This window comes from Zingiber officinale, chromosome 9B, assembly GCF_018446385.1.
Source record: "Zingiber officinale cultivar Zhangliang chromosome 9B, Zo_v1.1, whole genome shotgun sequence".
In the NCBI taxonomy this organism is placed as follows: Eukaryota; Viridiplantae; Streptophyta; class Magnoliopsida; order Zingiberales; family Zingiberaceae; genus Zingiber; species Zingiber officinale.
In genome coordinates, this window is record NC_056003.1 from 5569712 (window position 1) to 5585258 (window position 15547).

A 15547-nucleotide genomic window follows, 5' to 3' on the forward strand; every position below is an offset into this window, starting at 1 on the left:
GCACAGTTGCACAATGTGGCGTCGCGCAGGATAACAAAATTGTATATATATATATATATATATATATATATATATATATATATATATATATATATATATATAAAAGTTTAGAAGTATGTTATATAGATGCTAATTTATTTTTTTTAATTACATATATTTTAATTATGATATTAATTTTAATATATTTTAGTTGAATTATAATAGTTGAATATAGAAGATATCCGATATTAGATGAGTACGGAGGATATAGAATTTAATTTTAATCTGATTATTGTATACGGTTGTAAATGAATCAAGCGTTCGTGAATAAATTTGGCGTTCGATTTTGTAAGAGTTTATTTATGTTCGTTCAATATACACCAGATTAATTAAATAAACAAGTTTAAACAGCTCGTTAAACTAAATAAACAAGTTTGAACACATATGTGTTCAGCTCGTTAACGTTCATGATTAATGTTCGTAAACAATTTTCACGAACCATATTCATTAATAAAATTCTTTTCAATATGCTAAATAAATAATAAAATAAAATAAAAATAAATAAATTTAAATTATCAAGCTCAATAACCAATCAAACAACTAAAGTTTTCTCAAACAATCAAACAAGCTTGAATTGAGAGTTTAATAACATCTAAATAAATCAAGCTCAAACCAAGCTCAAGTCAAACTCAAGCCAAGCTTGAATTGAAAGCTCGATAACATCTAAACAAGTCAAGTTTCAAACAAGCTCAAACTCATAAAAAATAAATCAAGTCAAGTTTGAACAATCATTTCAAAAATTTGGTTCATTTTAAACTTGGTTCACCTCGGTTCAGGTCGATTATCTTATCAAACAAACTTAAATATCCCAAAATTCAACCCGACTTAGCTCGTTTACCATCCTAATGGTTGACCGATATAAGCTGATGTCCAAGTTAGTCGAGAGGTTAGTGTTCTTCGTAAGTCGTCAGGTTGGAGGTCCTGTGTAAGGCACGGTGAATGATTGCAGACATTGGCAATTCATGGGCCTCTTCTATTCCATGACCCTCTCGCCCTCAATCTCGGCACTAACATTGAAATGATTACAGCTCGAATGATGACTTGGCGTGGCCACATGGGCGCCAGCAGGATGAAAGGAAGTGTAAAATGATATAATTTTTTTTAAAAGTAATACTAATAGTTATTTAGTTTAATTACAAATGATTAGTAGATTTTTTGTTGTTGAAAATTAATAAATTTTAATCATGCTTTGGCTGTTTAGCAAATGCCCTCTCAATCAAAATCATGCATTGGCATGCATTTCGAAATATAGATTAATTTTAAGGCATAAAATGAAATTCTCCCATATCTTACGTGTGGCGTCGATCAAGCTATCGCGCGAATCATAAAGCAAGACTTCGGCGAACTGCATTCGTTCATCATCGACGGTTTTGAATCGCTCCCACCGCCCTCTTCCCCGTTCGGTCCATGGACGACGCGACCCCGACGAGATGGTGGACTTCAGCCGCCGCCTCCTCTCCTGCGCCACGCTTCGCCTCGCTCGACCTCTCCACGCTCTCCTCCTCGTCTCCGGACGCGCCCGCGACGCCTTCCTCGTCACCAAGCTTCTCAACCTTTACTCCCGCCTCGGCGACCTCCCCTCCGTCGTCCTCACCTTCCGCCACGCCCCCGTCAAGACCTCCATCACCTGGAACACCATGATCGCGTGCTACGTCCACCACGGCTTCCTCAAAGACGCCCTCGCGTGCTTTCGCTGTCTCATCCTCTCTCCTTCCCCTTCCGCCCGCCCCGATTCCTTCACCTTCCCTGTCACCATCAAAGCCTGCTGGGACTTGGAGTGGGGGAAGCGGATTCATTCCCTGGCCTACAAGCTTGGCTTCGTGTGTAACGTTTTCGTCTCCGCGTCCTTGGTCCATATGTACTCCAGGCTCGGGTTCACGGACGACGCCAGGAAGGTGTTCGACGAAATGAAGATAAAAGACTTGGGTTGCTGGAATGCGATGCTCTCCGGCCTTTGTCAGAATGGTAGGACGGCGGCGGTGACCGAATTGTTTGAGCAGATGATGATGCTTGGGTTGCCCATGGATAAGGTCACTGTGACGAGCATTCTGCCAGTTTGCACACCCCTGCAGAATCCTTTATTGGGTTTTTGCATTCACGTTTACTGCATCAAACACGGTATGGATTCAGATTTGTTTGTGTCTAATGCGTTAATTGACATGTATGCGAAGTTGGGTCATTTGGAAGAAGCACAGAAGGTATTTAAGGCAATGGTGGATAGAGATTTGGTGACCTGGAATTCTATCATTTCTGGCTATGAGCAAACTGGTGATGCTAACTCTGCACTTAATCTATTCAATGAGATGCAGCAGAGTGGCATTCAACCTGATCGATTAACGCTTGTAAGTCTAGCTTCTGCAGTCGCTCAACGTGGGGATGACCGAAATGGTCAGTCAGCATATGGTTTCATCTTGAGAAGGGGGTGGGATTTGCATGATATCATTGTTAGTAATGCCATTGTTGACATGTATGGGAAGTTGTCAAAGGTTAAGCTTGCACAAGAAGTGTTTGATAGGATGCCAAAAAGAGATGTCATTTCTTGGAATACTTTGATCACTGGGTATTCTCAAAATGGTCTTGCAAATGAAGCAATCGAGATATTTAAGTATATGCAGATCCATGAAGGGATCATGCCCATTCAAGGAACACTTGCCAGTGTTCTACCTGCTTGCGCACATGTTGGGGCTTTGCAAGAAGGGGTGAAAATTCATAGTTACGCACTTCGAATTGGCCTACTGTCAGACATTTTTGTGTCTACTTGTCTCATAGATATGTATGCAAAATGCGGGAGGCTGGCAGAAGCAATGGTTTTGTTTGAACAAGTCTCCAGTAGGTTTACTGGTCCATGGAATGCAATCATAGCTGGTCTTGGTGTACATGGCCATGGAAAAAAGGCAGCATCACTATTTTCAGAAATGCAAGAACAGGGGATAAAACCGGACCATGTTACATTTGTTTCACTGCTGTCCGCTTGTAGCCATGCTGGGTTAGTTGATCATGGACGCCAATGCTTTCACCAGATGAAATCAGTTTATGGTCTTGAACCTTGGGTAAAACATTATGCCTGCATGGTGGATTTGCTTGGTCGGTCTGGGCAACTGGATGCTGCCTATGAACTGATAATGACCATGACACTAAAGCCTGATTCTGGTGTATGGGGTGCTCTTCTTGGAGCTTGTAGGATTCATGGCAATGTAGAACTAGGTAAAGTGGCTGCGAGCCACCTCTTTGAGATCGATGCAGAAAATATGGGTTACTATGTTCTGCTATCTAATATGTATGCTAAAGCAGGCAAATGGGATGGCATAACTGAAGTGAGGTCCTTGGCTAGACATAAGCAGCTACAGAAAACTCCTGGATGGAGTTCAGTGGAGGTGAATAAGAAGGTGAATGTGTTCTTTACCGGGAACCACTCACACCCTCAGCACGAGGAGATCCAGAAAGAATTGAGAACATTGTTGGCCAAAATTAAAAGCATTGGTTATGTTCCAGATTTCAGCTTTGTGTTGCAGGATGTGGAGGAGGATGAGAAGGAAAATATATTATCAAGCCACAGTGAAAGACTTGCAATTGCCTATGGAATTATAAGCACCTTGCCGAAAACTCCTATTCAGATCTACAAGAATTTGCGGGTATGTGGAGACTGTCATAATGCAACCAAATTCATATCAAAGATCACCGAAAGAGAGATCATCATGAGGGATTCAAACCGTTTCCATCATTTTAAAGATGGTAAATGCTCTTGCAGTGATTACTGGTAATCCAAATTTCTTCTCTCTCTCGGTTGTATCACATTGTTCTAACGAAGCTAAAACAAGTGACTCAATGCACAAGACTTCTGCCAATATGAAGTCTGGGAACAGTCACTAGCTCAAGCAGACAGACCCTCCATAAGTCGTCCAAGGCATTCGGGTGCCTTTGTGTGCTGCCAAAGCACACTTCTTGTATGGGTTTGCGTTGTTTAAACTCTCGTAAGGAAATTGTTAACATATTTGACATTTTTATACTTCCAAGAAAAACCTTGCTAATTGTTTACTAATGAAATTTTTGATACAAGTTTAATTTGTTTTAATCTAACATTTATCTGTTTGTTAATTGTAAATATTAACTACATTTTAGCTTTCAACAATCAATTCGTAATAAATTGTAATAATTTATCTCTGAGAAATGGCATTAACACCATGCTGCCAACTAATTGGAATCCAGTGCAATTTATTACTTGTTTCCTTTGCTATATAATTTTGATGAACCCAGTACTGTCCTTTTGAAAGCATGTGAAGCAGGGAACCAACATTGGCAATGACATCCAATGACCACTACATCCTTTTCTATGCTTTTGTGTACCATAAAACCACACATGGTGCTAGTGCCTGTAAATGTAATAACTTCAAATCTTATATGTTCTTGACTCAAAGTAACTACTACTAAAAAAATTAAATAGGGGTGAGTAAAAGTTCGAATAAAGTGAATTAATCGATTAAACCGATCGAAGTTTCAAGTTCTCTTCAGTTAATTTGGGAATTCGTTTTATTTTTTGAAATTATTGATTTAATTGGTTCGGTTTTAAAAATTAAATTCGGTTAAATCGATTAAATTGAAATTATGACTTGAATCGAATTAAATCAGAACTAAATCAAATCGAACCAAACCGATATTATGAGTTGAATCGAACCAAGCCTAATCAATCCAAACCAACTAGAATCAAACTAAAAAATTCGATTATTTCTGTCGAAAATTGAATTAATTGATGTTTTATCGGTTTTTTTTTAAAAAAATTCAATCAATTTAGTTAGTTGGAAAAAATTCTATCGGTTTAGTTTTCAGTTTAATTGGTTCAGTTGATTCAATTTAAACCGATTGCTCGCCCCTAAAAATAAATAGTTTGAGTACTCCAAAAATTAGAAATTTGTTTGATCCAAGTAGGTCCTTGAAAATTTTATTTCCACACTGTTTTAAATGTGTTTAGAGTTACCACGGTCCTCTTGGGTATGATATAACAGTAAAACATTTGGTGAATTCATAGAATATCACAGTTCAATATCCAACTGGGACAAGCAAAAAGACTATTAATTGATGAAGAGATTGTGCAAGTTGGTGCACAGTTCGATTACATAATTAACAAGCATATACAATTTTATGGTGGAGGAGGGCTCTGGAAGTCGGTTACTAGGCGCACTATCATGAGCGATTTCAAATTCACTCGGTGCGCACGAACAAAGAGGAAGACTGTCTACTTCAAGAATTGTCGGATCGATAAGGATTTGGATATCTAAATTAATAAAAAAAACAAATAAATTATAACAGAGTTGAGATTATGATAGATAATTTTTCCAAAGGGAGTTGAGATTATGATAGATAATTTTTCCAAAGGTTGTTTTATTATTAGTAGTAATACTAATTTCTGTCTTAAAACATAAAGTTAAAGCCTTTTTTTAATAATAGAGTTATACTAACGTGCTTATGATATAAAAATAAGCCTACCAATTAAAATATATAGATATATATACATCATACACTCCAACATAATTTGTTGGGAAGTTTCCCTTCATAGTAAGTTTGAGTTTTTCATATCTATAGTAAAAAAAAACAAGAGAAAAAAAAAAGGTAAATGAAGAATTACAGTTATCATTTTAAACATTCCAATTATCTTTCATATTTTTAATTATATGTTTAGCTTGACCTCAAATGATATTAAATAAATCAAAAAATAATAAGGTGAAAAAAAATACAAACCAAGAAAAAAAGATTAGACGACAGGAAATTTCTAATAAACGGCAATTTCAACAATAAATTTTATTTTTCAAATAAAAAATTAATTAATGTACAGCTCCCATCCTCGTTGGCAAAACTGGAACAGGTGGTCCTTTCGTTCACTCTTTTTTCCTTTTTTCTTTATTCCATTTTTTTCGTTTTTCGTTTAAATTAAAGCACGGGCAGTTGAATCACCCGCCAAAAGCACCTCGTCACTGGCTATTTCGGGTCCCACCGGTCGATCCAATCCCTGCGCCCTTTTCCTCGGCGTCGTTATTTAGGTACGCTTTGTTGTTAACTCTTTAATTATAGCTGTCATGATTCATATCCTTCCTTCCTCCAACTCAATGCGGGAAGCTACCTGAAATGCGACCCAGCACCGCGTGGAATTTATGTTGAATGAAGAAGCGGGTAATAGATTGAGTATGGAACTTTGGGTGTTGAGAAGGATACGATGGTGGAAATTTTATCATTGTTAAGTTGATTAATTATAGCTAACATGATTTAAAATACTTTTAAAATGTATTAAGAATTAACTTCAATAAAATCTGGATCTCTTCCTGAAACGAACGAATTCTTCCTCGCTCTCTCTCTCTCCGTCCTTGCCTCCTCCATCGTCTTCTCGCTTTACGGGAAAAGGGAGGGAGCGAGGACGAGCAGGGGTGTCGGAGAGGCAGCTAAAAATTTAGGGTTTCAGTGACGAGCGATGGTGCCGGCTGGAGGCGTTGGAGGACGGGGGACGCGAGCGGAGAAGGTGCGGCGGATCTTTGAGCGGTTCGATGTTAATGGCGATGGGGGGTTGAATCGCGAGGAGATGGCGGCGCTGGTGGTCTCCGTTAATCCCCGCGTAAAGTTCAGCGATGACCAGATCTCTGCCATCCTTGACGAGGTCTTCCGCACCTACGCCGACTTCATCGCCGCGCCTGACGTCGGCCTCACCCTCCCCGGCCTCATCCGAACTTATGATGATGGTGCCGGAGACGTTGATCGTGACTTCGACGCCCTCGGACTGAGCTTATCGGCGGACGCGGGAGGTGAAGAAAGCGACTCCATCGGCGCCGCCTCCGACGTCGTTGTGGCTTCGGCGTCCTCCTCCACTGCCCCCACGGCTTCTGGCGTCCTCTTCGATGATGCTCTCCTCGCTTCCGCTTCCGCTCCCAAGCCCCCGCCCCCTCGCGCTGCCGCGCCTCCGTGGGCAGCCTCGTCCAACCATGGCATCTTGTTTGATTCCTCGTGGAGCCTCCTCGATGACCTCGAGATCCTTGTCAAACGTCTCCGCTCTAAGCAGCTCCAGAGGGCCGCCACTGGGGGCGCCAGCAGCAATGACAACAACAATAGCCACTTTGACTCCTTCTCCGAGGCTGGGTGGTCGCGGGAGATCAGCGGGCCTTCGGATTCTTCCGAGCGGCGGATCTCGTGGGACGAGAAAAGCCGTGATCACCTTACTTTTGTCAAGGAGGTAGCCGTCCTCCGTGGCCGTGCTGACGCCGCCCGAACTAGGGAGGAAGCCTTTGACAACCACATGGTCCTCGGCCGGGGTCTCTACGAGCACCAGCTTTTCCGTGAGTCGCTCATTAGCTTTCGCCGGCTCTGCGAACTCAAGCCCACTGATGCTCGCGCTCACTTCCGTGCTGGCAATGCCCTCTATGCCATTGGCCGCCACACTGATGCCAAAGAAGAATTTTTACTGGCCTTGGAGGCCGCCGAGGCTGGGGGGACCCAATCCACTGAAATCCTCCCTCAGATCAATGTCAACCTAGGCATTGCCCTGGAAGCTGAAGGCATGATTCTTGGTGCCTGCGAGCACTATCGGGAAGCTGCTATACTTTGTCCTACCCATTTCAGAGCCCTGAAGCTTCTCGGAAGTGCACTGTTTGGTGTTGGAGAGTACCGTGCTGCTGAGAAGGCTCTGGAGGAGGCAATTTTCCTGCGGCAGGACTACGCAGATGCGCACTGTGATCTAGGGTCTGCCCTTCATGCCATTGGGGAGGACGAGAGAGCGACTCAAGAGTTCCAGAAGGCCATTGATTTGAAGCCTGGACATGTAGACGCGTTGTATAACCTTGGCGGCCTGTTCATGGATGCAGGTCGATTTCCAAGGGCGTCTGAGATGTTCACCAGAGTTTTGAGCGTGCGGCCAAACCACTGGCGGGCACAGTTGAACAAGGCAGTAGCATTATTGGGGGCTGGGGAATCAGATGAAGCAAAGCGGGCGCTTAAGGAAGCATTTAAAATGACACAAAGGATTGAGGTGTATGATGCGATTGCACATCTCAAGGTTCTTCAGAAGAAGAAGAAGCCCAAGGGGAGTGGCACAGAAAGTGAAAGGGCATACCTTGTCATTGAGCCATCAAAGTTCAAGAGGGCTGGGAGAAAGACTACTTTAAGGCAAGATTTGGCTGTTGCGTTGGATATCAGGGCTTTCCAGAGGGTTGCAAGGCTTAATCGCTGTGATGTGGATCTCTTGAAGAAAGAAATGAATGAGACTGATGTTCCTATATCCTATTCTGGTAGTGGCGAACCTGAAAAATCAATCAGGAAGGCTGCCTTGGAAGTGATTCTTCGAAGGCTACTTCAGTTCCTCAAACCTGAAACATTCCAAGGAGCTATAAAAGCAATCAACGAGAAGGTTCTCTCTGTACTTGATGCCACTGGTTCAGGAAGGGTGGATTTGGGGATGTTTCTTGCTATCCTTGCTCCTCTGTGCACTGGTCCTACCGAAAAGCGAAAGAGGGGTGTATTTGATTCACTTCTTTGGCGACCTAGTAATGAAGGCGGGGTGAACATCAGGAGGAGTGATGCAATTACATATATAAAGCTCCTACGGGCTGTTTACATCCCCTCTTATGGTGTCAGTGACATGTTGGAGGTTCATGGAGAATCAGATCCTTCAATGGTGTCATACTCTGAGTTTCTTGAGATGTTCAATGATCCGGATTGGGGTTTTGGGATCCTAGACACATTGATTAAGCTTGAAACTGGTGATCGAATACGCCATGGTCGACGCAGCTGCTCTGTTTGCCAGTATCCGATAATTGGATCAAGATTCACAGAGATAAAGCTTCAGTTCAGCTTGTGTAACCGTTGCTACAGTGAAGGGAAGGTGCCATCAAATTTCAAGCAAGAAGATTTTTTGTTTAAAGAGTATGGAAATGAATCTGAAGCTATGAAAGATATGTGTAGGTGTTTTAATATGTATTCCACGAGCTTGCAAGTTGATGCGTAACTAGGTAAAATCTCTGTACAATCTGTAATTCAAGTTGACCTCATGTTCCTACATATTTTCTACTAAGTTGTGAGCATCTACATCCGCCAACTATGGCCTTTTGTAAATTAAGTGTATTTTAGGGTAGGTATATTTTTCTTATTAGTTCACGGAGACTAGTAATTCTTTGGTTATAAATGTTTGACAGTTCACTAATGCAATTGTTGTTTGTCATTAGTCTTCCATCTTTCTTCCAGAATTATTCCTTACCCTAATTACAGCATAATTTTATATTCCTGCTTGTTCTACATTCTTCCTATTCTGGATTTCCCATTGATTACCTTGTGTTTTTATTGTGATATCTTGTAAATGTGATGTATATTTTTTGCTTGTTTTACATTATATTTTTTTTGCAGATTCTGCATATGTTAACTCTACAGTTTGTACATAGATCCCTGATTGATTCCTACAATTATCCATTTGACTAAAGCCAGTCCTACAGACTCAATAGTGTAAGTTTCACCTATCTTGTGGGGTTGTAAATATAGGTAATCTTCACCCTCTCAACTAGGACAAGTGAGCATTATATCAACCCGTTCATGTTTGTAAATTTCTTTGATTGTTTTATAATGTTCCAAGTTGTATATACTTTGATAGTTTCAAGAAGAAAAAATATCTAGCTAATCATGTCGGTATGATAGAAGACATGATAATATAGTTATAAGTGCTACAACTATTTGGATTGTGACAGTCTCTATTCTTTTGTATTTGCATTTGATGAATTTAACAAACATATTCAAGATAAATTTCTTTGGTCTATGTTATTTGCAATGAGATTTGCTAATTGATAAAAGTGCCAATATAGATTAAACTTGAAACTTCATTTTGGAGAGAAAATTGAGAAATCAAAACGTTTGAGTTGGAATTAAAATTAATACAGTTTTAATAATAGGAAAAGAAGAGAGAGAATAGTTGAGATGAATGAAATTAAATTCATGCAAGAGTATAGTTTTTTGAATCTTTTATTCGATAAGAATGAGATATTGATGATGCCATTAATATAATAATATGCAGTTGAAATGAAAATATCTTTTAGTGTTTTATGTGGTCATGTGTCTTTGTGCCAAAAAAAGAGAGTTCTTTGATATTCTATTATGATCGATAGAGTTCTTTTAAAGTTGTATGAATTAGAATGTTGATTAGGTAGGAAATGACTTTTTAAAGTTAGTATAACATGGATGAGAATGTTACAATGGATGCATAGAATTTCAATGTTGGCTAATGATTTTTTGTAATTAGACAGTTTAAATAGATAAATGTGAAGTTGCAAGAGGATTAATGCAATTGGCATAATTAAAAGTGATTTAAGAGATTTGATTATTAGATCCAAGGGTTTAAAGAGTTGCAACTAACATGATGATGATTGTTCAGTGGGCTGGAGATCAAGTTTTTAGCTACTAGCTAAGAGTTCTGGAATTGCTTCAGAACTACTTCCAAGTATCATGCAAAAAAAACTAATGCTCCGTAGGTTTTGAGCAATGTATGTGCTAGGAAGTGTTGTCTAACAAATATGAATTGGCAAATAGAACCCAATAATGCAGGCAGTTGTACTAAGTAGGTAAAGAGTATTACTCCACCTTTATAATTGAGTTATTGATATAGCATGATGTATTCCTTTTGGAGCCAAGGCTTAAGGGTAGTTGGTTTTGTACCAATACTCTTTTTGCTATGGCATTCCTATCATCTCTGTCTGAAATTACATAATGTTTTATATATGTCAGCAGATAGAAAAGAATATGAACATGGCAACTAGAAAATTTCCATTTTTTGATGCCTAGTCCTGTATTGGTCTTCCAGTTTGATCCTTAAATTCATATACATTGGATATTCCTTTCATCTTACTTGTGTTTAAGCATGTTTACTTTCCGTGCTTCTTTCATCTCCCTATAGCAACTTTGTGGACTGTTCATAATCTTATTTTTTGGTAATGTTTTAACCTTTACTTGCAAGTCGGATGACATTGGTTCTTATGAAGATATATCATGGTTTAATATCTCCTTCGAGTGGTATCCAGTTCCTGTTTGATATCACCAGTTTGTATTTTTCTGGGATAAGCAACTAGCTAAAGCACGAACTTCTGCAAACGTTTTGAACAAAAAGGAAGACAGATTGGTATTTACCTTGTTTTATAATGTGTTCAGAATCGTTCTAGTTTTCTAATTTTTAACTTGCTTTTGGTCGCAATGACTGTTTTTTCAGACACCAAAAAGTGAAAGTTGGCAGTATTTTTGAAATCATCGATTAGCTGAGGAACACCCATCAGCAAGCCTAGATGCTGGCGTGCTCGAAGATATGAATAACTTGAGCAATGGGTTGCTAGGTAACAACAATTGGTCAGAAACTCTGAATTTACAAAAAAAAATTTGTGCTTTTGTTCATCTGATTTAACATATTGTTGCTCCTTTGTAGTAAGATCAAATTAGCAAAAAAATTTTAAAAAAAATATACATTGAGATATACATATGTATAAATTTTGTATTTGGAAAAAATGAATAAATTGGAATGGAAAATATAAGAGATATTTCCTTTTTTTTTTTGTCCGACTAAACCAGACCAGATTGATTTGGGATCAATTCACAATTTAGCCGATTCAATTAGCTGGCCCAGTCCAGCTTTTAAAACACTGCATCAGTCGATCAGTTCAAAAACACACAAAAAAAAAAAATCCAAAAAAGCACCAGAAGTTTCTATCACGAGTTCAATATGAAGGGCTAAATGATGCTGTTCAACTCTAACGACACAAACCAGAGTTCTGCATTTGGATACAACAAGAGAGCATAAACGTCTCATGTATCATTCAGAGTCCTTTTAATTTGGGAGACAGAGATATTCACAAAATAGCAGACAAGGTGTGTAGCATCTCCAAGAGGCCATTGATCACATATAGATCTCCATGCCGATCAATTTAGATGTGTGACATGAAGGGCAGAAACTAAGCTTGCTTTCACATTCTTTGCAGAGGCATACGTGCTTGCAGGGCAATAAAAGCATGCAAATGTCATTTACGCCGCACGCCTTGCACACCTTAGACAACACATCATTATTCTGCTTCGACATCAACTGCAAGCCCATATCCCCGTTGCAACATGAGGCAGCATCATCTACCTCGCTGTCACCGCACCCCTCCTTTGTGTCTTTTCTCTGAGCATATAGTTGCTCAAGATTATATTTGAGGGAATTTATCAAGCTCTCATTGTACTTCGCCCTTTGCTGCCATGTGCTTGCTTCCAGGGCCAACTGTTTCAACTGTTCCTCAAGCTCCGCATTCCTCTTGTTTATGTCTTCCATTTCTGATTCTTTCTCCCTTACCTTCCTCCGGATCTTCTCCTCCAAGGAAGCTATAGTTTGAAATTGTTTCATCTGAAGCTTCTCTATTATTGATTTCCGAAGACGTTCACCCTATGTAATTTGAACAGTGAACAAGTGGATTCTTATAAGTCAGTTCTGAATGTAAAGTCAGATAATATTCCTAATTGGGAAAAAAAAAAAAGATACAGTAGGAGCAATAACTTTACAGGCCACATAGACTGACCACCCCAGTTTTAGTGAGATATGAACAGGGAGAGAAACAAACAAAAGCGGGAAACAAACTAGTCTTATTCATTATTCCAGTTCCATCAGAGAATAATACAGTTTTTAGGCATTAAAGATATTGCTGCTTAAAAACTGCAGTTTGCAGAATAAAGAGAAAATGAAATGTATAAAACTCTTATTGAACATCTGAGCTGTTCTATTTCAAGCTTAGGAAATTGCCAGATATATGTACTATAGCATTAGTTCATGTCAATTTTTCAGGTTCAACAAATAAAACAGAGTTGCTAGCAATAAATTATATCACCAAAGAAATTTTAGTTTTACTATATGAATGAACTATGTAATAAAGTTAATTTTGAAATTTGAATTATGGAGAAAGATTTTAAAAACTAAAGATTCTAGGAATTAAAATAAGTAGAAACAAAGCTAAATAAATGAAATGTAATTTCTAAGAACAAAAGAATTGATGGAATTATTACAATGGGTAAAATGAAACCCTATAAGACTTGTAGATATATTGAATCTATTAATTAACAAGAAGGGGCTACTGATGAAGATAATATTAATAAGATAAACAATAGGTGGTGGAAATGAAGAGGGGGCTTCTAGAGTCTTGTGTGATTGTGTCTTCCTTGGCTGCTATGGTCGGCTATACTTTATGAATAAAAGTCTGAAAGGAAGCAACATGCACAAAATGTTAATATATTAGAGATGAGAATACAAAGGTGTGCATTTGATGTTACTCAAAAAGATTTTTAGAAAAATACTAAAATTTAAGCGACATTAGGTGTAATTCAAAAATAAGAGAAATTAGGCGTATATCAAAAGCATCAACACCCATATAACCTGCTACTCCTTATTCACAATCAAATACTGGATCAACAAAAATCTGGGTTTTGCCACGTGCGAACAAAATTACATTAAGCCGAAGAAAAGCTTTCCTTCCTCGGACAGCAAAAGGGATTGTCCTTCACAACAAAAATCTGGTTGTCAAGTACACTCATTCAAAGATAAACAACAAACCTTGAATCTTTATGAAGCAAATTTTTTATCTTACTACTGATTAAAACAAGCACAGCAAATGAATTTTCAATGTCAGTAACTCCAGAAGATTTTGATCCCATTACAGGCAAATAAAGTTTAGTAGGCAAAGAAAATATACGAGAACCTGAATATAGCCTGGTTGGTATCTCAACTGTGCTCATCTATATACGAGAATAGAATCATGTCATTACACATTAAGAATTATTTCTTGAAGGACCTAAGGTAGTGAGAGATCTCAATGTCATTTAGAACACGCTGCTTTAAGAGTATCAGCCTGGACCTAATCACGATTCTTTAGGACCACAGGTATCATAACACTTAAGCTCCAGCGTATCTTTGAACAGGTAAGTTCCTCAACAGAGTATAAGAAGACAGGTACTCATCTTGAACCAAGAGTTCACAAGTTTACAGGTTCAAGATACAAACAATTCAAGTGACGCAGCACAAACTTTACAAATTCAGGTATCTTTTTCTAGAGAAAGTGAGGAACTATGTTATAAATTCTAATTGGAAAAGCAAGTGATACTGTAACGCTGAGGAAGTATTAACTCAACAAAGTGACACAAAGTTGCTCATGCAAAATCTTATGAACGAGAAACTTTGCCATCAAAAAGGCTCTAGTAGCAGTAAAACCTTCAAATATATTCCTAAAAAAAACACTATGAAATAGAGAAGAATATGAGTACGCACGACTAGGATTGAAGTAGTAATAAACACATATAAGCAGGCTATAAAACATACTAACCTCGAGCTTGATGAACTGATCAATTTCTGCATCCATTCTTTGCATCTCATGATTGATGTCCTGGTCGAAGGTTGGTAGAAGTAGAAGCTGTGACTCCCCAGATGAAGCCACAATCCTCCGATCGTCCAGTGAAAGTCCTAATCCGGTGGATACTGACCCGGTATGAAGGAAATCAATGGACGAAATCTGGGAATTCTCGAGAAGATCCTGCTCCTTGATCCGCTTCCTCATGGGCTCCCAGCCGTTCAATCCACCGTCCACCTCCGTTCCAGCGCCTGGGGAGAGGCCCATGAACCGACTGACTGCCAAACCAAAGCCCAGAAAATGACGAATTTTTAACATGAGATGAACCAGAATGAAACCCTAGCAATCGAGAAGGGGAAAAGTGAGTACCAGAATGATGGGTCGGATCAGCTAAGGAGGCGGAAATGAAATCGACAGGCGCAGAGATTTGCCCATTGATCGGCACGAAATTCCTGCAATTTTGGGTTGTATCCCCGGAATTGCCGATGAGGAAGAAAGGAAGGTAAGAAGGGAAAAGGAGTACCTGAAGGGGACTGCCAGCTGCTGCTGCTGCTGCTGTTGCGCCGGAGGTTGCGGCTGTTGAAGGTGGTGATGGGTGAAGAAGGCCATGAGCCTGGCGTGGAGCGACTGGGTAGTAAAAGAAAGACGACGACGGCGACGTCTATTAGAGAGAGAAGAGGAAAGAAAGACGACGACGGCGACGTTAATGAATTTCTTGAGTTATATAATTCATCGAATAATAATTATACTAAAAGCTATAGATCGAAGTACAAAGACATATATCACCTCCGCATAAGCTTCTCTCGAAAATTTACTTTAAATTTTATATTTTATATAAAAATATTAATTTAGATTTCATGAATATATATTTTTAAAATATTAAAATATTGTTTAACTTAAAAGAGAAATACATAAGGGGAAATAGATTCGATAATGAAAAGTTAATGTTGAGAGAAGAAAAAATAATAAAAAAATAAAAGAAAAAGAAAAGAATAGAAGAATAAAAATAATAAAAATTTTAGGATAACTAATATAATGTATAATAAAAAATAATTATCTAAATTTAATAAAATAGATGAGTTAATATAAATTTTAACGATATTATAGAGAAACGGTTGTGGATGCTCTTAGAGAGGAAAATGAAT

General features: G+C 38.8%; 3 protein-coding genes across 3 annotated transcripts; 2 read left to right on the plus strand and 1 right to left on the minus strand.

Moving 5' to 3' along the window:
• The first annotated feature begins 1355 nt into the window (after positions 1–1355).
• LOC122024097 (pentatricopeptide repeat-containing protein At4g33990-like) lies at positions 1356–4105 on the plus strand. Its single transcript, XM_042582643.1, has one exon. The coding sequence runs from the start codon at positions 1470–1472 to the stop codon at positions 3798–3800; it is 2331 nt and encodes a 776-aa protein (XP_042438577.1). The 5' UTR covers positions 1356–1469; the 3' UTR covers positions 3801–4105.
• Positions 4106–6344: 2239 nt separating this feature from the next.
• Positions 6345–9232, plus strand: LOC122024096 (uncharacterized TPR repeat-containing protein At1g05150-like). Its single transcript, XM_042582641.1, has one exon. The coding sequence runs from the start codon at positions 6497–6499 to the stop codon at positions 9014–9016; it is 2520 nt and encodes an 839-aa protein (XP_042438575.1). The 5' UTR covers positions 6345–6496; the 3' UTR covers positions 9017–9232.
• A 2507-nt stretch (positions 9233–11739) lies between these two features.
• On the minus strand, positions 11740–15112 carry LOC122024099 (probable BOI-related E3 ubiquitin-protein ligase 2). Its single transcript, XM_042582645.1, has 4 exons — positions 14926–15112; positions 14772–14854; positions 14379–14680; positions 11740–12454 (listed from the first exon to the last, which is right to left on the minus strand). Exons 1-4 carry the CDS (start codon positions 15009–15011, stop codon positions 11933–11935), a joined length of 993 nt encoding a protein of 330 aa, XP_042438579.1. The 5' UTR covers positions 15012–15112; the 3' UTR covers positions 11740–11932.
• Between the last annotated feature and the right edge of the window lie 435 nt (positions 15113–15547).